This window comes from Rutidosis leptorrhynchoides, chromosome 7 (assembly GCF_046630445.1).
Source record: "Rutidosis leptorrhynchoides isolate AG116_Rl617_1_P2 chromosome 7, CSIRO_AGI_Rlap_v1, whole genome shotgun sequence".
NCBI lineage: Eukaryota > Viridiplantae > Streptophyta > Magnoliopsida > Asterales > Asteraceae > Rutidosis > Rutidosis leptorrhynchoides.
The window spans coordinates 242,805,014-242,832,767 of record NC_092339.1 but is presented as its reverse complement, the minus strand read 5'-3'; the positions used below and the strand labels follow the sequence as shown (position 1 = coordinate 242,832,767).

At 34.5% G+C, this 27,754-nt stretch overlaps 1 protein-coding gene across 1 annotated transcript; it reads right to left on the bottom strand.

Annotated features, from left to right (window-relative positions):
* LOC139859925 (uncharacterized) lies at positions 1-27,754 on the bottom strand. Its single transcript, XM_071848700.1, has 6 exons — positions 27,634-27,754; positions 27,355-27,406; positions 23,176-25,044; positions 5,080-5,317; positions 3,532-4,749; positions 1-675 (listed from the first exon to the last, which is right to left on the bottom strand). The coding sequence occupies exons 1-6, from the start codon at positions 27,752-27,754 to the stop codon at positions 1-3; spliced, it is 4,173 nt and encodes a 1,390-aa protein (XP_071704801.1).

Here is a 27,754-nt window from a genome sequence, read left to right as displayed (position 1 = left end):
CTAAACATCTTCTTCCAATGACAACTTTTCATCAAACTCATCAAAACATTCATCTGAAATAACCTCAGACACCGCGTCCTCTGGCGCATCATCAAATCGCCCATCATCATCCCAAACGTCACAATTGGGCATCCGACTAATAGTAACATTTTGATCAAGCCACACATCAATGTTCTCTTTACTAACATAATTCTTTGATTCGTTCACCCAAATTATTCTAAGTTGATGAACTTTCATGGGTTCAAACCAAATTGATTCAACTACCCTAGCATCACCAAGCGACAAACCGGAAGCAATTTTCAATCGTTGCCCATTAACTAAGATCGGCTCCCCACCTTTCGGATCTTTTATTTCAATTGCCCCATACGGAGTAACCTTAGTAACCACATAGGGACCGTTCCACTTACTTCTCAACTTACCCGCAAATAACTTTAGCCTTGAATTAAACAACCACACACTTTTCCCCACTTCAAACATCCGCCTTACAATTTGCTTATCATGAAACGCTTTCGTTTTCTCTTTGTAAATTTTTGAACTTTCATAAGCATCGCGTCTCAACTCATCCAGCACCGATAGGTCTAACTTTCTTGCTTTTCCTGCCTCATCCATGTTCATGTTCACCTGTTTAATAGCCCATTCTGCACGATGCTCGATTTCAACAGGTAAGTGACATGCCTTCCCATAAACAAGTCGATAAGGTGAAGTACCAATAGGGGTTTTATAAGCTGTCCGGTAATGTGATGACCCGGAAATTTCTGATCAAATTTAAACTTAATCTTTGTATGATTAACATTTCTGACGCGATAAGCAAAGTCTGTAAAACTGAATCTAAAAATTTTTGAACTACTTTCATATATTCAAATACCTTTCGGTTGTTTTCGACGATTCGCGAACAATTATATGTAAATAGATACATATATACTATAACTTGAAAAGGTAACAATGTATTAATTGTTTGATACCGTACATTAAACTTATTGGTTTAAATATCTATTTGAATATATATGATAAGTTGAAATATTTATTATTAAAATTTATTTATAAATAACTTCCAATGTGTATTTAAAAACTGATTTATGTATATTAAAAAGATATATACATATATATAATTTCAAGTTATTTAGTAAACGATAGTAACATTCGTTTATTGATTCGATTGATATTTAGATAAGTTAACTAAAGCATTTAAGATGAACCAGTAAAACACTAATTTGCTACAGTATTTTCAAATTGCTACAGTACCCAAAATGCTACAGTGTTTTTGAAAATCACTATTTGCTACAGTAACTTTGATACAGTAAAACACTATTTTAAAATGTATTTTAACGAATAGCGAGACGATGATTTATAGATGTAAATGATCAAAACACTCAAATGTATAAGTTATATTTTGAGTGATATAATTTAGGGATAATTTAAGGCTATATTTTGACTAAGGTACGTGTCCCAAAATGTAATGTACAAGTTTTCTCAGCGTACGAAGGGACATTCGAAAAACCGGAACCGGGACATAAGTCGAGTGACGACGTACGACTTATCAAAACAAAAATCACAAATCAACTATGCACGAGAATAAAATATAATATATAATTAATTAATTTAAATTATATATTATAAAAATATGTCGACGAGCTAGTTGCCAAAACATTGTGAGCTGGAAAAATTTCCCATGCGATCGCATGGGAATTACACTGCCCAGCCATGCGATCGCATGGCAGTGGAAATCAGGCCAGGTCTATAAAGCTCGCAAGTTTTGTTCGAATATATTTACTTTTTTTCTCAAAATCTCTCTGTCTCTCAAATATATATATATATATATATATATATATATATATATATATATATATATTATTAAGATTAATATTATTATTATTAATCTTATTATTTTTATTAGTAATATTATTAGTATTATACATAAAATACTACGATGAGGTTATGTCCAAACGATTTCAAAACAAGTTTACGAGCAAGCTAGAGTTAAGGAAATTATGGGTTATTGCCAAGGAGGTTATGGGTAATGTTCGGGGGTATATTTGTGAATCAAACCTAGTGTTTATCATCTCCGTTACGTCTACGTACTTTTCTACAATATTAAATCTCAATATTGATACGTTGAGATCTATGGTTATTCGATACTCTGAGTTTCGATCACATTACGATGAACGACTTTATATGCTGATAGGGTGAGTTTCATAAGATCCCTTTTACTCTCTACATTTTTGGGCTGAGAATACATGCAAATGCTTTATTAACCGATATACAATATTTATATGCGTGAGTTTCATTGATCCCTTTTTAATTGCTTTTGCAATATATATTTTTGGACTGAGAATACATGCAATTTATTTTAAACACAATGGATACAAGTACATACTAAATTCTACACTGAGTTTGAACCGAAAATCCCTTAGCTTTGGTAACTATTAACTGCCGGTTATAAGAACTGGTGGGCGCGAGTAGTAGTATATGGATCCATAGGGCTTGATATCCCCGTCCGAGCTAGAGCACTAGCCTTTTAACGGACGTATGCTATTTGAGAAGCGTACACATTGGTTTGCGTGTATTATTAAGATGATTATACAAAGGGTACAAATTATATATACGTTAAGTTTAGTTACCAGGGTGCTCAATTTCGTAGAATATTTTGATAAACGTTTCTGGATGAAACAACTGAAATCTTGTGATCCACCTTTATATACAGATTATACGAAACATTAAAACTATGAACTCACCAACCTTTGTGTTGACACTTGTTAGCATGTTTATTCTCAGGTTTCCTAGAAGTCTTCCGCTGTTTGCTTATATGTTAAACAAGCTATGTGCATGGAGTCTTACATGGCATATTTATCAAGGAAACGTTGCATTCACCAAATCATCACCATGTATCTTATTTTGACTGCATTGTCAATGGAAGTACTATTGTAAACTTATTTACGGTGATTTTCTATATGTAAAAATCATCAGATGTCGAAAACCTTTGATTTAAATATTCATTTATGGTGTGCCTTTTCAAAAGAATGCAATGTTTACAAAACGTATCATCTAGAGGTCAAATACCTCGCAATGAAATCGATGAATGACGTGTTCGTCCATATGGATTTGGATCGATCGTCACAGTTAAGCCCAAAGCGCATCGTCAAGTCTTAAAGACCAATCTTTGCGATTAGGATTTACGGTTTTTTCTAAAATCCTTTTTAATTCCCTATTAGATACTTCCACTTGCCCACTTGTTTGGGGATGGTAAGGCGTAGCAATTCGGTGATTTACCCCATAATCCCTTAAGAGTTTAGCAAAATGCGAGTTCTTAAAGTGCGAACCCCCGTCACTAATTATGGCCTTAGGTACACCATGACAACAAAAAATATTTTTCTTAACAAACTTTAGGACAACTTTGTGGTCATTGGTCCGAGTAGCCTCAGCCTTCACCCACTTGGAGACATAATCAACGGCTACTAGTATATAATCAAACCCAAAAGAAGGTGGAAAGGGTCCCATAAAATCTATGCCCCAAACATCAAAGATTTCACAAACCAAAATTGGGTTCATGGGCATTTCATTACGCTTATAGATTCCCCCCATCCTTTGACACCTAGCACAATTTTTCACAAACTCACACGCGTCTTTAAAAATAGTAGGCCAAAAGAAACTTGAGTCGAGTACTTTGTACCCGATTTTCTTGACTCCGTAATGTCCTCCACATGCAAAAGTATGACAATGAGCTAGAATGTCCTTATGCTCATCTTTCGCCACACATCTTCTAATGATTTGGTCGGGTCCAATTCGGTAAAGAATCGGGTCCTCCCAAATATAATGCTTAATCTGCGATAAAAAGTAATCCCTCTTGTGCTTGTTCCAATGCTCCGATATCTTGTTAGTCACCAAATAATTAACGATATGCGCGAACCAAGGTACCTGCACAACACTAAACAAACACTCGTCCGGGAAATTTTCCTGGATTGGTTTAGCAGGGTCAAACGGTGGCGGGGGTATCCTAGATAAATGGTCGGCTACCACATTCTCAATACCCCTTTTATCCCTTATTTCCAAATCAAACTCTTGTAGTAATAAGATCCACCTAATCAATCTGGGCTTAGACTCTTTCTTATCAAGCAAGTGCCTTAGGGCACTATGGTCCGAAAAGACAACTACCTTAGACCCCCACAAGTATGATCTAAATTTGTCTAAGGAAAACACGACTGCTAATAATTCTTTCTCGGTTGTGGTATAATTCACTTGGGCATCCGAGAACGTCTTACTAGCATAATAGATAACAACCGGTTTCCTATCAACTCTTTGACCCCAAACAGCCCCAGCCGTAAAATCACTAGTGTCGCACATAATTTCAAATGGTTTAGTCCAATCGGGTGACTGCAAAATGGGTGCTTCGGTAAACTTACGCTTAAGGGTGTTAAAGGCCTCCTTACATTGGTCATCAAAGTCAAAAGGTGCGTATTTTAATAACAAATTACACAATGGTTTAGAAATAATGCTAAAATCTTTGATAAACCTACGGTAGAACCCTGCATGTCCCAAAAACGATCTTACCCCCTTAACATTGGTTGGTGGAGGTAATGTAGCAATAAGTTGAACTTTTGCACTATCGACTTCGAATCCCCGTTCAGACACAATGTGTCCCGAAACCACCCCTTCCCTTACCATAAAGTGGCTCTTTTCCAAACTAAGGACAAGGTTGGTCTCGGTACACCTCTTTAAAACTTTTTCCAACATACTCAAACACGACTCGAAAGACTTGCCAAATATTGAAAAATCATCCATGAAAATTTCTAAAGACTCGCCTATTAACTCTGAGAAAATACTCATCATACACCTTTGAAAAGTAGCAGGTGCATTACATAAACCAAAAGGCATTCGTCTAAAGGCATAAGTTCCATAAGGACAAGTAAAAGTCATTTTTTCTTGGTCATTAGGGTGAATAGGTATTTGATTATATCCCGAATACCCATCTAAGAAACAATAAAATTTCTGACCTGACAACTTTTCGATGATTTGATCAATAAAAGGCAAAGGAAAGTGATCCTTTGAAGTTGCAGCATTCAACTTCCTGTAGTCAATACATACCCGCCAACCCGTCACGGGACGGGTTGTGATCTTTTCACCTTCCTCCGTTTCCATTACCGTTATCCTGGCTTTCTTTGGCACTGTTTGCGTGGATCTTATCCACTGACTATCTGAAATAGGGAAAATAATCCCTGCATCTAACCACTTGAGAACTTCCTTATATTTCATAGCATCTAACCTGCGTTGCGTATCATGAGCAGGTTTAACCTCCGGATCTGTAACTATCCGATTGATAATGCTAAAAACGAACATATATTTCATAGCATTATCCCTTAAGAAAGACAAGCTTTTAGTTGCAATTGTTCTATTTACAAGTGATATTCGTTTAAATAATAAAAGGTGAAGACAAAAGACAGATTCGACGAATTGAAGACGCAAACGACCAAAAAGCTCAAAAATACAAAGTACAATCAAAGTGGTTCCAATTATTGATAAGAAACGTCTCAAAATTACAAGAGTACAAGACGCGAAACGCAAAATACAAGATATTAAATTGTACGCAAGGACGTTCGAAAATCCGAAATCGGGACCAAAGTCAACTCTCAACACTCAACGCAACGGACTAAAAATTACAAGTTAACTATGCACATAAATAAAATATAATATTTAAATAATTCTTATAATTATTTATATATTATATTATTATTTATAAAAGTCGGCAAGAAAGAAAACAAAGACATGTGACTTCTCCCAGCTGGCCATGCGATCGCATGGCCTGGAGGCACAAAAGCCATGCAATCGCATGGCACCCTTTTTCAGCTCTGGTCCTATAAATTTCGCAGTTTGGTGATCGAATTCAACATCTTTTTCTTTCCTTCTATCAACGTAAACATATATATATATATATATATATATATTATATTTTAATTTTAAATTCTAATAATAAGGGTATGTTTGCAAATGTTGTAAGGGTGTAAGTCGAAATTCTGTCCGTGTAACGCTACGCTATTTTTAATCACTGTAAGTTATGGTTAATGTTATTTTTAATTTAATGTCTCGTAGCAAAGTTATTATTATGCTTATTTAAAACGAAGTAATCATGATTTTGGGCTAAATTATTAAGATTGGGTTTGTGGAAATTAGACTATGGGCTATTAATGGGCTTTATATTAACTAAATGATACCTCGTTAGTTTAATATATAGACTTATAATTTGACGTATTTATATATAACCACATACGCTTGACTGAGCACGGTGGGCGGGATATCTATAAATACCAATAATTGTTCATTTTACCGGACACGGAACTGGATTAATAGTTAATAGACTTGTTGAGACAGGGGTGGATTACATTCAAGGGTAATTGGTGTAAATATTAACAAAGTAGTAAAACCTTGGTTTACACGCAGTCGATAACCTGGTGTATTCATTAAACAAAGTATTAAAACCTTGTTACAATTCGAATCCCCAATTAGTTGGAATATTTGACTTCGGGAATAAGAATAATTTGGCGAAGACTTTCGCATTTTATGATTATGACTGATGGACTATTATGGACAAATCCGTATGGACTTATTGAATAATCCAGGACAAAGAACAATTAACCTATGGGAATAAACTAAAAATTAACACGTCAAACATCATGATTATGGAAGTTTAAATAAGCATAATTCTTTTATTTCATATTTAATTGCACTTTTAATTATCGCACTTTTATTTATTGTCATTGTATTTAATTGCACTATTAATTATCGTACTCTTTAATTATCGCAATTTTATTTTATCGCACTTTTATTTATCAAAATTTCATTATCGTTATTTACTTTACGCTTTAAATTAAGTTATATTTATTTTTAATATTTTACATTAGGTTTTAACTGCGACTAAAGTTTTAAAAATCGATAAACCGGTCATTAAACGGTAAAAACCCCCTTTTATAATAATAATATCACTTATATATATATATATATATTTGTATTTGTATTTTTATAAATTCAAAACTAATATAGCGTTAAGCTTGTTTAAGAGTTCCCTGTGGACGAACCGGACTTACTAAAAACTACACTACTGTACGATTAGGTACACTGCCTATAAGTGTTGTAGCAAGGTTTAGGTATATCCATTCTATAAATAAATAAATATCTTGTGTAAAATTGTATCGTATTTAATAGTTATTTCGTTGTAAAAATAATACTATTTCCTAGTACACCTTGCACACATCAAGTATTTTTGGCGCCGCTGCCGGGGACAATTGTGCTTAAACGCCGGAAGCGCAACGCTATATATAAAAAAAAGATTTTTATTAATTTTTAGTTTACTTTTATAAAAATACGTTTTTGTAAAAATACGTTTTAAATATACAAAAATATAAAATAAAAACAAAAATATAAATATTTTTAAGAGTTTGTTAAATATATAAGTTTTATAAAGTTTCTTTATTTTTTTTTTTAAGTTTGTAGAAATATAAATTTTATTTAAATATTTTGTATTTATTTAAAACAGAAATTTAAAACAGAAAAACAGAAAAAAAAAATATAAAAGAAATCTACTCGGCCCGTACTGTAGCAGCCCAATTTCAGGCCCGAAAATCTACTCCATGCGATCGCATGGATTTTTAACGTGAGGACCATGCGATCGCATGGCCCTGTCAGACACGCCACATTTGACCTAGTTTCGCATTAACTACGGAGTATATTTAATTATTATTATTATAAAACCCTAATTAGGGTTTTGTTATTTAATTAATTAAGTTAGTTTTAGTATTTAATTTATATATTTAGTTTATTTAGTATAATTAAATTATAAAATTAATACTTTTATAAAATAAATAATATAAAAATAATATTTTTATAAAAATTGTACTTTTTACAACTTTAAGTATAGTTTTATATTTTGTTCCTTTTTAATTTATTTTAGCGTAATATTTGTATTTTTCGCTCGTTTTTAGTTTTAAGTCATAGTTTTTGCCATAGTTATTTTTATTTCTAGATTTTTAGGCTTTGCCGTAAAATCCCTTAATTGCTTTTTCTTTAGACTAAGATTTTGGTGCTTTAGAATTTTGCGACGCCGTTTTTAAGTTTTAGTACCTTTTTAAGTTATTGCCATTTGGGATATAGTATTTTCTTTTAAACTTTAATATTTTTAGACGCAACTTTTAATTTTTAGTTTTTAGTTCCTTTTTAAGTTTCGACGCGCTACTTTCTTATTTTTATTTTTCGACCTTTTTCGACGCATTCTTTTTCTTTCTTATTTCTCGACATTCTAGTTTTAAGACTTAGTTTTTTTTTATTTCTTCTCTAAAATTTCTTTAAATTACGAAAAATTATTTTAAGCGGTTAAATTGATAGACATCAAAATTTTCTGGTTCGTAGTAATAGTTGAATTTGTACGTGGACCGGGTTATTGGAGCCAAACAGTACTCAATTATATTGAGACCAAACGAATCCTGCCCCTCTGCTGCATCTTTTGGCTATTCGAAACGTGGGCAAAATCAGAAAAGTCTATTAATTTGATAACTTATATAATTTTTCTTATTTTTATAACTAATAGGATATTCAGTGAATGCACCGAGCAAAACGTTCACCACCTTTTATACGTTCACCACCTGTAACTCGATCAAGACTTCTAGCAAATATTGTCGCCGTTGATTTTTCTTTAGAATCGTCATCCAGTCGACCAAGTACTCCAATTCAAATTTCCGATAATCCATTTTTTGAACCCGACCTCACAATTGAGAATCCGGAGAATATTCAGGGACGATTCCGAGATCCTGAACCATTAATCTTTCCTCCGGAACCACCAATCATTCAAACAGAGATTGTTGAGGAATGAACCATTAAATCAGAATCCTCTAGTGATTCAGATTCAACAAATTCAATCATGGAAAATCTGGAACCTTTAAGTATGGAAGACCGAATGCGAGCTAAACGCACTGGCCAAGGTCACGCAATTACTCAACCTGACATAAATGCGCCAGATTATGAAATCAAGGGACAAATCCTACATATGGTAACTAATCAATGCCAATTTAGTGGTGCACCGAAGGAAGATCCAAATGAACATCTTCGTACCTTTAATAGGATCTGCACACTATTTAAAATAAGAGAAGTGGAGGATGAACAGATATATCTCATGTTATTTCCCTGGACTTTAAAAGGAGAAGCCAAAGATTGGTTAGAATCGTTACCTGAAGGGGCGATTGATACATGGGATGTTTTAGTTGAAAAATTTCTTAAACAATTCTTTCCGGCATCTAAAGCCGTGAGACTTCAAGGAGAAATTGTTACGTTTACACAAAAGCCAAATGAAACTCTATATGAGGCGTGGACCAGATTTGGAAAATTATTAAGAGGATGTCCGCAACATGGTTTAGACACCTGTCAAATAGTACAAATATTCTACCAAGGATGCGACATCACTACAAGGAAAGACATCGATATAGCAGCTGGTGGTTCCATTATGAAGAAAACAGCAACTGATGCTTACAAAATTATTGATAAAACTGCTTCCCACTCACATGAGTGGCACTAAGAAAAAGATATCGTTAGATCATCTAAAGCAGCTAGAGCCGATTCTAGCCATGAATTAGATTCCATTTCTGCAAAGATAGATGCTGTCGAGAGACGAATGGAAAAGATGACTAAGAATATTCACTCAATACGAATTAGTTGTGAGCAGTGTGGAGGACCACATTTGACAAAAGATTGTCTCAGTATTGAACTAACAATGGAACAAAGAGAGAATGTTTCATACATAAACCAAAGGCCTGGAAATAGTTATCAGAATAATTATCAACCGTCAAGATCAATTTACAATCAAAACCAGAATTATAACCGAAATGTTCCATACAACAACCAACAAGGTCCTAGTAATCAACAAGTATCCAATAATACTTACAACCAGTAAAGACCTGTTTTTCAAAAGAAACCACCACAAACCGATGATAAAAAGCCAAATTTAGAAGATATGATGTCGAAGTTAGTTGAATCTCAAACACAGTTTTTCACATCTCAGAAACAAACCAATGAACAAAATACTCAAGCATTTAGAAATCAACAAGCTTCTATTCAAAATTTGGAACAAGAAGTAAGTAACCTAGCAAGGTTGATAGGTAAAAGAAAACTGGGAAGTCTACCTAGTGATACAAATGCTAACCCCCGGAATGAAACAGCTAAAGCCATTACCACAAGAAGTGGTATTATACTTAAACCACCTGAAATACCTGTAATTTCTGATGAAGCTACTCCTACTCCACAAGGACCACAACCTGAGCAAGAAAAGGAAACAGAACCGGTAGTTGAAAAGGTTAATGAAGATAACACAGTTAAGGCTAAACCTTATGTTAAACCATACCAACCACCACTTTCTTACCCGAGTAAAATGAGAAAAGAGAGACTTGAAGCCGAGCAATCCAAATTCTTGGATATGTTTAAACAGATAAATATAAATCTTCCTTTCATTGATGTGATTTCAGGAATGCCTAGATATGCTAAATTCTTGAAAGATCTAATCACAAATAGAAAAAAAATGGAAGAACTCTCGGCTGTTACTATGAATGCAAATTGTTCTGCAGTACTGTTGAATAAGATACCAGAAAAATTATTAGATCCAGGAAGTTTCACAATTCCATGTTTTCTGGTAGTCTTAGTTCAATAGAAGCATTGACAGACTTAGGTGCTAGTATAAATTTAATGCCGTATTCATTATACGCTAAACTAGACCTTGGAGAATTGAAACCAACACGAATAAGCATACAACTATCCGATCGATCAGTAAAATATCCTAGAGGGATAATGGAGAACATGCTAGTTAAAGTTTGTACTTTAGTATTTCCAGTAGATTTTGTTATTCTGGACATGGAAGAAGATTCTCGAGTACCTCTCATATTAGGAAGACCATTCTTAAACACGGCTAAAGCAATAATAGACGTGTATGGTAAGAAACTGACCCTAAGTATAGAGGACGAGAGTGTTACCTTTTCAGTGGATAGAGCCATGCAATAACCGCAATCTGCAGATGATACATGTTATTATATTCAAACTATAGAATCACATGCAGAATTGTTAGAAGAATTTCCAGAATTACAAGGAACAGGAGAATGTTCTTTAGGAGAAGGAACTGAACCAATTGATGAAACTGAAATGTTAGCTACACTTATGGCTAATGGATATGAACCAACAACAGAAGAAATTCAAATGCTAAAAGAGGAAGACAGATATCGATATAAATCATCGATAGAAGAACCACCGACATTAGAGTTAAAGCCACTTCCAAACCATTTGGAATATGCTTATTTACATGGTGAATCTGAATTACCTGTAATAATTTCGTCTTCTCTTACTGAAAATGAAAAATCACAACTCATTTCTGTGCTAAAAGCTCATAAACCAGCTATTGCATGGAAAATTCATGATATTAAAGGAATAAGTCCTTCGTATTGCACACATAAAATCCTTATGGAAGAAGGTCATAAAACGTATGTGCAACGCCAACGAAGACTAAATCCGAATATGCAAGATGTTGTTAAGAAAGAAATTATTAAACTGCTAGATGCAGGTTTAATTTATCCAATTTCTGATAGTCCATGGGTAAGCCCAGTTCAATGCGTACCTAAGAAGGGTGGCATGACTGTCATCACAAATGAAAAAAATGAGCTTATTCCTACTAGGACTGTAACAGGATGGCTTGTTTGTATTGATTATATAAAATTAAATGACGCACCAGAAAAGATCACTTTCCCTTACCTTTCATTGATCAAATGTTGGAAAGATTAGCCGGAAATAGTTACTATTGTTTTCTTGATGGTTTTTTCGGATATTTTCAAATTCCAATAGCACCCGAGGACCAAGAGAAAACCACATTCACGTGCCCTTATGGTACTTTTGCTTACAAACGCATGCCATTTGGACTTTGCAATGCCCCTGCAACCTTTCAAAGGTGCATGATGGCGATCTTTCACGACATGATAGAAGAATGCATGGAAGTTTTCATGGATGACTTTTCAGTCTTCGGTGATACTTTTGAATCTTGTCTAGTTAATCTTGAACGAATGCTTATTAGATGCGAACAATCAAATCTAGTACTTAATTGGGAGAAATGCCATTTCATGGTTAAAGAAGGCATCGTTCTTGGTCATAAAATCTCAAAGGAAGGAATTGAAGTGGATAGAGCTAAAATAGATGTAATTGCTAAACTTCCACATCCCACCAATGTTAGAGGAGTTAGGAGTTTTCTAGGGCATGCAGGTTTTTACCGACGTTTCATAAAAGATTTTTCTAAAATTGCCACTCCTATGAATAAACTCCTAGAAAAGGATGCTCCATTCATCTTTTCAGATGAATGCATCAAATCTTTTAATATACTTAAAGAAAAACTCACTAATGCGCCGATCATAATAACTCCAAATTGGAATCTACCGTTTGAACTTATGTGTGATGCAAGTGATTTTGCAATGGGAACCGTTTTAGGACAAAGGATTGAAAAACGATTTCAACCTATATATTATGCTAGTAAGACGTTACAAGGAGCACAAATAAATTACACAACTACTGAAAAAGAACTCCTTGCTATTGTCTTTGCTTTTGACAAATTTTGTTCATATCTAGTTCTAGCTAAAACGATGGTCTATACCGACCATTCTGCTCTTAGATACCTATTTTCGAAACAAGATGCTAAACTAAGATTAATCCGTTGGATCTTACTCTAACAAGAGTTCGATATTGAAATCCGAGATAAAAAGAGAGCAGAAAATCTCACCGCTGATCATCTTTCTCGTCTTGAAAATCCCGAATTAGAAGTTCTAAATGAATCGGCCATACAAGACAACTTTCCTGATGAATATCTATTGAAGATAGATTATAATGAAATTCCATGGTTTGCAGACTATGCAAACTACTTAGTATGTGGATTCCTTGAAAAAGGATTATCGTACCAAAAACGAAAGAAATTCTTTAGTGATATAAAACACTATTTCTGGGAAGATCCACATTTGTTTAAAAGTTGTCCCGATGGAATAATACGCCGATGTGTATTCGAAGACGAAGCTAGTCAAATCTTAAACCATTGTCACACAGGACCAACAGGAGGGCATTATGGGCCACAACTCACAGCAAGAAAAGTTTATGATGCTGGATTCTATTGGCCTACAATTTTCAAAGACGCACACCTTCTTTGCAAATCATAAAGGGTCAGAAAAATAAGTCAACGTGATGAAATGCCACAAAATGTCATTCAAGTATGTGAAGTATTTGACATTTGGGCTATTGACTTTATGGGTCCATTTCCAAAATCTCATGATAATCTCTACATTCTCGTAGCCATTGATTATGTATCTAAATGGGCAGAAGCACAAGCTCTCCCAACTAACGATGCACGAGTTGTAGTCAACTTTTTAAAATGTCTTTTTGCAAGGTTCGGAACACCGAAAGCTTTAATAAGTGATCGGGGTACTCATTTTTGTAATAATCAACTTGAGAAAGTTCTCAAAAGATATGGAGTAACTCATAAAATCTCCACTGCTTATCATCCACAGATAAGTGGACAAGTTGAAAATATCAACCGAGCATTAAAACGTATTCTAGAGAAAACCGTAGGATCAAATCCGAAGGAATGGTCCATTAAATTGGAGGATGCACTCTGGGCTTTTAGAATAGCCTATAAAACTCCAATTGGAACCACACCTTTTAAACTCGTTTACGGAAAAGCATGTCATCTTCCAGTAGAAATTGAACACAAAGCATTTTGGGCTTTGAAGACATGTAATCTTGATTTACATGAAGCGGGACGTCTACGATTAAGTCAACTAAACGAATTAGAAGAATTAAGACTTGAGGCATATGAAAATTCGTTAATCTATAAAGAAAGAACGAAGAAATGGCATGATAAAAGAATCAGAAGTTCAAAAGAATTTAAAGAAGGAGACAGAGTTCTTCTTTTCAATTCACGATTCAAGCTATTTCCTGGAAAATTGAAATCAAGATGGTCTGGACCATTCATAGTCAAAAGAGTTTTCCCATACGGAACAATAGAGTTAATAAATTCAAATGGGATTGAATTTAAAGTTAATGGTCACAGAGTTAAACATTACATACATGGTCCGATGGAAGTTGACAATGAAGTCAATCATAATTTCACCACCCAAGAAAACCCAAAAAATGAAAACATAAATATGTTATCAACAACATATGAAAAATCAAAATTGGAAAATAGGGAGGATTCAAATTGGAGTGATGAAGAAGAATTCTTATACAAACCTCCCATTCCAAGAAATGAAGAAAAATGTGAACAAGAAGTTAAAATAGAAGTGAAAGAACCAAGAAAAGAACACCCGAAAAAGGTTTACAAACCAACTCGACTTACTAAAGCAGGAGACCCGGGTGAATTTATCATTTCTTTCTTGCTTAATGATGGTGTTGTATATAATGGACTCGCAGATTTAGGAGCAAGTGTAAATATTATGCCTCTTTCCTTATACAAAAGATTAGGTATGGGTAAATTAAAACCAACCAAAATAGGTGTTCAATCATTTGACCTAACCATTAAACACCCGGTTGGAATAGCAAATAATTTACTTGTTAACGTGGGAAGTTTGACCTTTGTTGCAAACTTCATAGTGATTAATTTGGAGGAAAACCTTGATATTCCTCTAATTTTAGGTCACCCATTTTTAGCAACCACCGAGGCATTCATTGAAGTAAGAGAAGGTAGAATGACACTTAGGGATGGTGATAAATGGATCACCTTTGTAAACCGAAAGTTTAGATCTCCACCAACCAAAACTGTTAAACGAATAAAAACGCATAAGTGTGGGGAAGATGAATAAACACTTAATGATGATCCGATCACAAAGAACCCCGTTGATGATAAGAAATTAGATGAACCCGTTTTTAACAGTTCAATGAAGAAACTTTATAAACGGATTCACGATGCTAAGATAAAGGGAAACTTTAAGTTATGTAACCGATTAGTATCCAATTTATCGCCAAAAGAAAAGGCGATGTTAGTTGAATTTGTGAAAGCTACGGAGGAAATCAACAAATGGATTGAAGTAAAAGTCAAAGATATACAAGTTGTTGATAATCCAATTGAAAATAACGTTAATCACAATTTCAACTAAGTGTGGGAGGTTCGAATCTTTTTAGGGTAATATGTATTTCTGTTAGAGTTAGATTTTCTGTTTTCGTGTAGTTCTCGAAAATGGAACCCGGATGGTCTTTCCCTAGCAGACCCTAAAGAACTAGTCTTCTCCCCCATTCCGAATTTTTATTTTTTTTAGGTTTTTCAAGATGAAGACTTCCTGTGAACTAAACCATGGTCTAATGCTACACGCTTTGATCACTAAACGTAATAATAACACCCTTCCAAGTGAAATAGTATCATTAATCAGAGGCAAATTGGACGGAGTAAGAAAAGAATCCAGGAACAAAAATAATAAGTTACAATTTGGTAAAGGAAAATCAAAATCCGCAGCGAAAAGAAGAGAACGACACCTTGAAAGATGTCACAAATGCGGAAAATGGTCACACGAAGGAAAATGTTCGACGAATCAGACATATTCCAATACCGAATTTGTTACTTTATGCAGAGATAGACCGTTCATATGTTTAGAAGAAAAAACGTTGAATGCTCGAGGTTACGCCTATATAGCTATGGAAAATCAATTAGTCCGACTATCTTATGAGTGGGCTAAAGCATATCACTAAGAATACTATCTCATAGGTAAGTATGTACAGTTTTTATTTTTATTTTTATTTTTAACCTTTTGATAATAAACGCTAATTTGTTCGCTATAAAGTATTAAATTGGTATTCGATAAAATTAGGTATGCGTGACCGAAATTATTGATATCATACAAAAATTTATTACATCACTGCGAAATTTACCGTTTATTCTTAAGGTATAAATATCTTTAATCAATCAACCCAAAATATTTCAGAAATTCGTCAGGAGTAAAACTAGGTAATATAGCCGAAATTACTTTACCGAAAAGAGGGGCGTATATTTTTGATAATATTTGATTGATTAAAGTGGGATAAAAGACCAAAAAAAAAATTTAATTTTATTTTTACTTTGTTTTTAAAATTAATATTAAAATAATATTGTAAACTTTTTAAAATTAATATATTTAAAATTGTAAATATTTGAAAAATTAATATTTTTAATATAAGTTTGTATGTATAAAAACAAAAATATAATAAAAGTTTGGTGTGACTTTTCAATTTTCATAATATGAATTTTTAATTTTATGCATTTTAAATTTAAGTTTGGTGTGAATTTAAAAACAAAAATTTACTTTATTTCGCTAAGTTAAAAATTGGTTTCTAAAAATTCGTCGTAAGTTGAAGACTAGGTCGTTGAACCGAAATTGTTTTACCCAAGGGAGGGACGAGAACTTTTATTATCATTATTTTTAATCTTATTGAACTAAAGTATGCCAAAAACATTTTAAAAAAACCAAAAATCTTTACTTTTAAAACCGCGCTTTGAATTGACAAATTTTAAAATTTTGTCAAGGGACAGACTAGGACAACGATCCGAAACGCCCTCATCCTAAAAAGAAACAAATTTTTAAAATTTTATTAATTATATGTTTTATAAGTTATAAGGTTTTATAAAAAAAAAAAAAAAAAAAAAAAAAAAACCAAAATCACTGTACCCGGACCCCCATGCGATCGCATGGGGTTTGCACTCCAACCTCATGCGATCGCATGAGGCTAGATTACAGGCCAGATAGAAAAAGCTCAGCGAGTCTGTTCTTCACACAAAACACACACATATACACGAAAACACACTCAAATCCTCTCTAAAATTCACCATTTTTCACCATAATTCGTCAAATTTCTCGCTCTAATCATGAAATTGTTCAGAAGTTTATCAAGAAAGGTAAAAATTACACCCCTAAACTTTTAAATTCTCTAGTTTTTGTAATAATCACCAATATTTTACCTAATGCAATTTTGTTAATTTCTAGTGTAATTAGAGTTAAATTGTTAGTATTTTATGCATGTATAACCTAGATTGATGCTATTTAACATGATTTGAAGCCAAAAACTTCAAAAATTTTAGAAATCTAGGGTTTGTGTTCTTGAGCAATTTGGGGCTTTTTGATATAAACAGGTTATGGCCGATTTTTGTCATGAATTATTACTAAATTGAGTAGTGTAACATGTTTAGGTAGTTAAATGATCCAAACATTGATCCTAAACATGATTTTTGGGGATTAAAGTGGACTTTTTAGGTGCAAAATTCATGAACTTGATTAATTTGATATAATTGTCATTTGAGACTTGTTTAATTGTTAGTAATGACTATTTTGACATGTTATTTGAGTTAAATGCTTATGAACTTTGTCTACATTTTCATATGTGCTTATTTGAAAAAGTATAGAATTGTAAAAATTATGAAAATGCATATAAGTTTAAGTTTGATTTAACATGTTATTGTGATTGTTTTAAATTGTTATTTTGCTAACACTAATGCATATTTGGATGCACAAATTTTGTGTTTAATGTGTTTTGCAGAGAGCCGATACTGGAGGTTCATCATCATCATCATCTAGACGACCTGCTCCAGCTCCAGAACCAGAACCAGAAATGCAATATGAACCTGAACCAGAACAATAACAGGAACAACAACATCAGCCTGATCAACATGTACCTTATTATGATCCGCTACATTTTGTTAATGAATTCATAGTATTTCCGATACATCCACCTGTAGAATACCCAACGATTCCTGAACACACGTTGCATCCTAATCTGAGATTCGATAGACGATGGAGAGATTACCCGGCATATCAAAGTAATAAATTCAAATTAGTAACAAAAGAGGTAGAGGTGCCTAGGGTAAATGATTGGGATCCTTTGAAAAGGGTCCAACTTTCTGACCGTGTTAGGGAGCATCTGATACAAAGGTATGGCAGTTCTTCTTTTACTGATTAGTAACGCTTATTCACCATTCGTAGACCTGTATATAAGGAATGGTGTGTTGAGCTGATGAGTACTATAGCATTAAATGTAGATGTAGATAGATTAGATGATAGAAGTTTTCTTAGGTTTATACTTGGCAGTAGGATGTACAGGATGTCCATGCTGGACATGGCCAGGGCATTACAGATATATACGCCCGCTGAATTACTACTACCCGATTGTATGAATTTGATTTATCTTGGTGAAAGGGTAGATAGGAATTTTGATGCGAACGCCGTTTGGAGGCGTATGTCTGATTATAATGTTTTTGGGCGGGGAGGAACACATACCTACTTACATATTAACAGAGTCGAGCTTCGTATAATTCATAGATTTTTTGCTAACTCGATTACACAGAGAGGTCACAACAAGGAAAAATTGACCTTACATGATTTATTTTACCTAAAGTGTATTCGAGACCCAAGAGGCTTTGTTAATATCCCTTACTGTGTTGGTTTTTATTTATCTAAGATGGTTGAAGGAATACAGGAAGGGGGATTATAGGAGGAGGTATTTTTTTACTCTCATTGGAGAGTATTTAGGTGTAGATAAGGACCAAGGGGGTCTACTTATGGAATGTAGGGAACAGGTTGAGCTTTTAGGATTGAAGGTTTATCCGGGTGCTAAGGTATTGAAGAGTAGACGCAACCAGGCAATACCCTATGTAGGTAATCAACCTCAGGTAGAGAGAGGCTCAGATGAGGAGATGGAGGAAGCGGATGACATTAGGGATGTCATTCGGGAGGCTATGACTGATGTCTACCAGCGTGTAGATGAGGTAGACATGACAAACGCGGAGAGATTTCGTCGGATGGAGCAGTGGCAAGCCCGGAATGATTACGAACATTCCAGGCAACGACAGCATGATAGATGGGACTATCATCAGCGTCAGATTATGAGCCGGCTGTCACCTCAGGATCACTACATTCCGACCCGACCCGCTTACTATCCTCAACACCAGCCCGAGATGAGACCACCTTATACTCTCTACGACCCTAACCAGGCATACCAGTAGACCTATCACCAACCATGGAACCCGGATGACGACATGAACTGGAACCCCTATCCAGATTGATTTAGTTCCGGTTGGTAATTTATATAATTTTTAATTTTTATTATTTCTGTTTATTTATGTTTAAACACATTATATTATGATACTTTTATTGTAATGTTTAATATTTTTATTATACTAATGTTTCATATTTGATTTGAAAGTGGGATTTTAAGTCCCATTTCAAATTACCATGCATGTTTATATTTGTATTGTATGTATATTGTCGATTGTACAAAACAGGGTGAAACAGCGCATTCTCAAAGACTGGTATTAAGTTCAGCAAAAGCTAGTACTTTTGACGACAAAACGAAAAACAAATATGATGTAACAACAAAACAGAATGAACAAATGATATGCACCATTTATTATTCAGCATACAAACGTCAATATTTTTGAAACTTTGGTAAAATTTAATCATTTTCCTACGCTAATCACCCTCAATAATTTAAATTGTTACTGATTTCTTGCAAATGAGGGCATTGCAAGATCTTAAGTGTGGGAAGGGGTTAAATTCTTTCGGATTGTAAAAATTTTTAATTTAAACACTTGGTTACCATTAAAAATACTAGTAAAGCAGTAGTTGTATTAGAATCTAGTGCTCTCTGATAATAAAGAACAGCCCTAGTCTTATATACTGACTACCCAATTCTAGTAAAATTTTTCAAAATTTTCAATTAAATGAACTCAAAATCATGTTTATAGATATTTATGAACAATAAAACTAGGTGTTAACACCGAAATTATTGTTACCTCGGAAAGGACATAAATTGAGAAACAAACCAAAATGTTAGAATTCATTTAAAATGGAATAGAGGACAATAAAAAGGCAAAGAAAGGAAAATAAAAGCCAAGTGTGGGAAAAATTTACCAAGTTATTTAAAACATAAGTCACATATTTTTGTAACAAATAACTGAAGATACTTTTGCTTTGGACTAATCTAAACAGTTTTACCTAATTTACTATAATATATATGAAAGAAAGATGGATCTACACGATGAATCAATTTCATCATTAAAAGGAAGTAAAGTCTTCCGAAAAAGAAGCGCGCTTCTTGATTTATTTCATGAAGTTGTCGTCCAGACCAGCTGTAGGTTCACGAAAAATCTAGATAAGTCATCACTAAAATCAGCAGGAAATCCACGGACCTCAGCATCAAACAGGGTCGCCAAGTGATCAGACTTATCCTAACCATGAGAGGATCTGTCTTGTAAAATGGGGAGGACGCCGTGCAAATTAGCTGGATAAGACTAATGAATCAGATCCCCAGAAAGGATAATCTCCTTAAAGATCAAAAATCAGCTTTTAAGCCTGATATTACTCAATCCTTGATATTGACCTTAAAGATTGAGAATTACAAACTCATGGAATTCGATGATATCTAAACTCGAGCTTGAACGAGAAAATATTTTGATCAAAAATAAAACCGATTTGTTTTCTGAAAATCCATTTTCAATGCGTTCATTACTATTGAACGTAAAATCCTAGAAATTCACCTGGAATTCATTAGGTCACCTGAACCAAATCGGGTGTCAACCGTAAGAACGGTGGTTGCATAGCATGGTCAAAGACCGGACCTTGTGCCATACCTAAAAATCATAGGATGATCTTTACTATTGCTCCTACAAAGGATAGTAATTGCATCCGACACGTTATAGACCATAATTAAAAGCATGTCAGGGGACATTGCCTTAACAGTTTCTTGTTCAACGCTTTCCTTTACAACCGGACGGTAGTTTACCGAAAGGTAATATACGGAGCAAGTATACTGGACGTGTTGCTTTCCTAATACAAGGTTAGCAAGTGGGTGACACAAAACCACAAGGTTTGAGCTAAAGTTTCCAAATCTGAAACCCACCAAACCCACAAAAACAATTTGCAAACACCGGTGAAGGGTTATTCCGGAAAACTTATCTAGGGTAAAAGCTAGATTTAATTTTCAAAAGATCAAATGTTTTCATAAAGATCTAATTTCCTTAAGGATCTAAATTTTTATAGTCATGTAGGCCTGTAAACCACATCGTTACTACCATTGTTCATACCGCCGTATAAAAATCACTGATGTACAAAGTGTGAAGAATAAAGAAGTGATTCTAGTATTTTTATTTCAAGACTATATTGCTTGAGGACAAGCAACGCTCAAGTGTAGGAATATTTGATAATGCTAAAAATGAACATATATTTCATAGCATTATCCCTCAAGAAAGACAAGCTTTTAGTTGCAATTGTTCTATTTACAAGTGATATTCGTTTAAATAATAAAAGGTGAAGACAAAAGACAGATTCGACGAATTGAAGACGCAAATGACCAAAAAGCTCAAAAATACAAAGTACAATCAAAGTGGTTCCAATTATTGATAAGAAACGTCTCAAAATTACAAGAGTACAAGACGCGAAACGCAAAATACAAGATATTAAATTGTACGCAAGGACGTTCAAAAATCCGCAACGGGGACCAAAGTCAACTCTCAACGCTCGACGCAACGGACTAAAAATTACAAGTTAACTATGCACATAAATAAAATATAATATTTAAATAATTCTTATAATTATTTATATATTATATTATTATTTATAAACGTCGGCAAGAAAGAAAACAAAGACATGTGACTTCTCCCAGCTGGCCATGCGATCGCATGGCCTGGAGACACAAAAGCCATGCGATCGCATGGCACCCTTTTTCAGCTCTGGTCCTAAAAATTTCGCAGTTTGGTGATCGAATTCAACATCTTTTTCGTTCCTTCTATCAACGTAAACATATATATATATATATATATATATATATATATATATATTATATTTTAATTTTAATTTTAAATTCTAATAATAAGGGTATGTTAGCGAATGTTGTAAGGGTGTAAGTCGAAATTCTGTCCGTGTAACGCTACGCTATTTTTAATCACTGTAAGTTATGGTTAATGTTATTTTTAATTTAATGTCTCGTAGCTAAGTTATTATTATGCTTATTTAAAAAAAAGTAATCATGATGTTGGGCTAAATTATTAAGATTGAGTAATTGGGCTTTGTACCATAATTAGGGATTGGACAAAAGAACGAAACTTATGGAAATTAGACTATGGGCTATTAATGGGCTTTATATTAACTAAATGATACCTCGTTAATTTAATATATAGACTTATAATTTGACGTATTTATATATAACCACATACGCTTGACTGGGCACGGTGGGCGGGATATCTATAAATACCAATAATTGTTCATTTTACCTGACACTGAACTGGATTAATAAGTAATAGACTTGTTGAAACAGGGGTGGATTACACTCAAGGGTAATTGGTGTAATTGTTAACAAAGTAGTAAAACCTTGGTTTACACGCAGTCGATAACCTGGTGTATTCATTAAACAAAGTATTAAAACCTTGTTACAATTCGAATCCCCAATTAGTTGGAATATTTGAATTCGAGAATAAGAATAATTTGGCGAAGACTTCCGCATTTTATGATTATGACTGATGGACTATTATGGACAAATCCGTATGGACATATTGAATAATCCAGGACAAAGAACAATTAACCCATGGGAATAAACTAAAAATCAACACGTCAAACATCATGATTATGGAAGTTTAAATAAGCATAATTCTTTTATTTCATATTTAATTGCACTTTTAATTATCGCACTTTTATTTATTGTCATTGTATTTAATTGCACTTTTAATTATCGTACTCTTTAATTATCGCAATTTTATTTTATCGCACTTTTATTTATCAAAATTTCATTATCGTTATTTACTTTACGCTTTAAATTAAGTTATATTTATTTTTAATATTTTACATTAGGTTTTAACTGCGACTAAAGTTTTAAAAATCGACAAACCGGTCATTAAATGGTAAAAACCCCCTTTTATAATAATAATATCACTTATATATATTTGTATTTTTATAAATTTAAAACTAATATAGCGTTAAGCTTGTTTAAGAGTTCCCTGTGGACGAACCGGACTTACTAAAAACTACACTACTGTACGATTAGGTACACTGCCTATAAGTGTTGTAGCAAGGTTTAGGTATATCCATTCTATAAATAAATAAATATCTTGTGTAAAATTGTATCGTATTTAATAGTTATTTCGTTGTAAAAATAATACTATTTCCTAGTACACCTCGCACACATCACCTATGCATACATACTGAGGGACTTATCCCTTTCAAATCAGCTATCGTCCACCCTACTGCAGCCTTGTACTTATGAAGCACTTCCATCAAAGCTTTTTCCTGCACACCAGTCAAATCTGAAGCAATAATAACTGGCAAAGTGCCGTCAGTACCTAAAAATGCATACTTCAAATGAGAAGGTAAGGGTTTTAACTCAAGAGTCGGTGGTGACTCTAGTGAAGGTCTCGTATTAGTATCAATGGATTTAGGTAATGGCTCATATTTATGAGTCCATGGTGGCAACCTAGCATCCATTGTACTTGCTACTGCTAGTTCTACTGCCTTGACCTCTTCACACTCAACATCCTCTTCGTTACCTAAGCAAAATATTTCTACTGGGTCGTTGGTGATTAGGTGAGAGGTATGCTTTTCCACTAATTCATCAATCACATCTATCCGATAGCATTCATGGACATCTGGTGTATGAAGAGAATTAAAGATATTAATTCTCATCTTGCGATTCCCAAAAGATATGTCCATCGCACCCGTTCGACAATTAATGTGAGCATTAATGGTGGCCAAAAACGGGCGTCCCAAGATTATAGTGGGTTGGGCATCTCTATTCCTAGGTTCAATGTCCATAACAACAAAGTCAACCGGGTAATAGAAATCTTCCACCTTTACTATCACATCTTCTAATATCCCCCTAGGCGTTTTAATTGACTGGTCCGCTAGTTGAATAATTATGTCGATTCTTTTCATTAAACCCAATTCAAATCGGTCAACTAGACAAAAAGGTAAAATATTAATGCTAGCTCCTAAGTCCAATAACGCCTTTTTCACATTCACATTTCCTACAGTCACAGCTATCAACGGGGTCCCTGGGTCCTTAAACTTAGGTGGAAGTGTACCCAAAACAACCGCACTTAAGTGCTCGGTTAGCTCCACCTTTTTGGGTAAAGTCGCCCTTTGCTTCCTCTTTTGAGTGCAAAGGTCCTTTAAAAATTTAGCATAAGACGAGACTTGCCTAATAGCATCGAGAAGGGGTAAATTTATCTTAACCTGCTTAGACATTTCCCACATGTCCTCTGGTTGTGGACCCTTTTTCCCATAAGGGAATTGGTTTGGGGACTCTAAAGCCTTGGGAAATGGAACGATTTTTGATTCCGCCTCCACTTTCCCAGCCTCATTAACGATTGGTTCGGTCTTTTTCACCCCCTCCCCATGATTATCATTTTCACTTACCTCTTCCTCATCAAGAACAATAGGAGACTTACTTGACTCTTGTTGCACTACCTCTTTTTCACCAACCTTATTGTCATACTTCTTTCCGCTTCTCAAGGTACCTACCATGTTAACGCTATGCCCTTTTCCTTGATCCTTATGATTTGGATTTAGAACCGTGTAGCTTGGAATTGTACCTGGTTCCCTATTTCCCTTACTTTTCGCTACATTACCGATCTCCTTAGCTAATGCACCAATCGACTTATTTTGCACTTCTATCATTTTTCGCATTTCGAAGATGAATGCATCCATCTTAGCATCCGAACTAGATGGTTGATTGGTTGAAGTACTGTTTTGATTTTGGTTTGGGTTCTGGCCTTGGTTTTGGTAATTGTTTTGGTTTTGGTTTCGGTTGTTTGGATAAGGATTTTGATAGTTTCTTTGGTAGTTACCTTGGTTCTGAAAATTACCCTGGTTTTGAAAGTTGTTTGGTGGTCTAAGTTGGTTCCCTTGGTTAGCATTCAGCGCGTTGTTATTGCTCCAACTGAAATTAGGATGATTTCTCCAACACGGATTATACGTGTTGGAGTATGGATCATATCTCCGTCCCTGAGCCTCGTTAACTTTTTCTTCCACTATGTGCTGATTTACCGGTGGAATCCCATTTCTACATCCATATGAAAAGTGAGAAGGATCTCCACAAATCTCACATACTTCCTGAACCTGCGAAACATTACAAGCAAGACCCTGATTTGGGTTGTTAAATATAAGCATTTTCAAATCATCAAATTCCTGCTCTAAGTTCCTAGATGAACCACCCGAATCGGAAACATGATTCTCTCGGGAGGTACTAGGTTGTTTACGATCAACCGAAGCTTGGGTTTTTGAACCCTTGCTTAACTATTCGAAGAACACCCATTCATCATCACTAGACCGAGTTAAGAATGCTCCACCACTAGCCGCTAAAAGAAACTGTCTGTTTTGAGAATCTAAACTATCATAGAAAACTTTAACCAATTCCCACTTGGGTATCTCATGGTGTGGACATGCCCTAAGTAACTCCTTCAGACGTTCATACGCTTCATGAAATAATTCACCCGGTAATTGTTTAAAAGATTTTATTTGCGTACGCATGTCTGAGGTTTTACTTACGGGGTAAAATTCTTCTAAAAATCATTTTTTCATCTCCGGCCAAGTATTAATACTCCGGGCGGGCAAGGAGAGAAACCATCTTTTTACCTTATCCTTAAGTGAATAAGGAAATAATCGAAGACGTACCTCATCATCAGTGAAACCGTTTACCTGATTAGTAGCACATATCCCATTAAATTCAGTGATGTGTTCATATGGCTCCTCATTAGCCATACCTCGGTAGGTTGGCAAAATCGAAATGAGTTGAGATCGGACCTCAAATCGTCGGTTCTTTCCTCCTGCCGGTGCAGGATAAACAATGGGTGAATGGTCCTCAAAATCACCTGGTTGGTAGTAGGTGTCTACTCCTCTTGGTCGTTCGGCCATATCGTCTCGTTGATCAAAAACTTCCTCTTCAGTGTCAGACTCTATTTAGGAGAGTTCGGTGGAACAATCGGATGTGTCTCTAACTGTGGTTGCATGGATGCTGAAGCCACTGTCGAACCCTTTAAGATTCTTGTAGCTTTTCGATTAGCTTTTGTAGATTTCTCGATTAAGGCTTAAGATTTTGATCTCTCAAACTCCGAGTTTGCATACACTAACCTGCACTTCAACAAAAACAAGAATACCGAGCGTAAGACTGACAAAAACAAAAATAAACAAAACACTATTTTTGGATTTTTATTGATTTTATAATTTTTATGGTTTTTCTAATTTAACACGAAAGCAATAAAATAAGAGCTTGCAATCAAGCGCACACGTCCCCGGCAGCGGCGCCAAAATCTGATCGATGTCGAAGGGTCAATCAAAAATAGCCTAATTACTCTAACTTAGCTAGGGTAAGCAGGATTCGTTCCACGGGAAGTTATGGTTAACTAGCAAGCAATTTCAGGATTGAGTTGTTTGTGATTAACTAAGATTAACTAAAGTAAATACTAGAGTAACAACTATCAAGCAAACATAGTTTTGAATATTTAAAAGCATAAACAGTGAGCTAAACGAAAAGGTTGTAATCAGTTGATTAAGAGCCTTTATCCCTTCACAATCCCAATCTAACATGCATTCCTTCAAACAAGTATTATGCTTATCAAATATTGATCAAACCTCATAGACAAGATTTCTTAGGTCTATTAATTCTAACTATCTTGGGATTGAGTCATGTAACCTAGACACTTTGTCTTTATCCTTAATCTAATTAACACTAAGTGGATTAAGAACACAATGTTAAATCACTATGACTCAACTTGCAATAATCACAATCAATAATACTTGCATTGATCAATAAGCAATAGGTTTATAACATCACAATTCAAAAGACATAAGTTTCATAACACTACAAACCACATAAACTTGAAAGAAAGAATACATGTATCAATTGTTCATGGAAGGAATAAAGATTAGAAAACTAGCCAAGCATGGTGGTGATGATAATCATTGAATTTCTTGATGATTGCATGATGAATGGTACCTTGATCTTGACTTGAATCCTCGAAGAATGGTGATTAGATGGTGTTTTTATGTGATTGGAAAGTTTTCCTGCTGCAAAACTGATGGAGAAAAAGTATATTTTCGTAACCCTAAAGCTCTCCTTAAATAGGGGTTAGGAAACTTCATCCAAAAGCTAATTTTCGTATTTCCCGGAATGCTGAAATTTGGCCTGGCGTAATTTACGCCAGATATGGCGTAATTTACGCCTTTGTAAAATCTCCTGGCGTATTTTTACGCCTGAAATTGACTTCTGGACTGGACGTATCTTAGACCTGGCGTAATTTACACCAGGTATGGCGTAATTTACGCCTTTGTAAATTTTCTGATCATTTTTCATGCTCCCAAATCTTGTCAAAACTCCACTTTAACTCGCCATTTTGTACCACATTTCGCACCAACATCTTTCTTACCTGTAAAACATAAAACCTCATCAAAGTATCTCCTTTTTCACTCACACATAGTTAATTTTGCGTATTTAATCATAAATAATCGTGACAATTAAGGAACGATCACTCTTGTATCCTATACTGACGCAGACTGGGGTGGTTGTCCCGACACGCGTCGATCTACGTCAGGTTACTGCGTGTATTTAGGAGGTAATTTGGTTTCTTGGTTTCTTGGTCCACAAAACGTCAACCAACTGTGTCTCGTTCTAGTGCGGAAGCAGAATATCGAGGTATTGCAAATATGGTATCCGAATCTTGTTGGCTGCGTAACATTCTACTCGAGCTCCGATGTCCGATTACGAAAGCAACCAT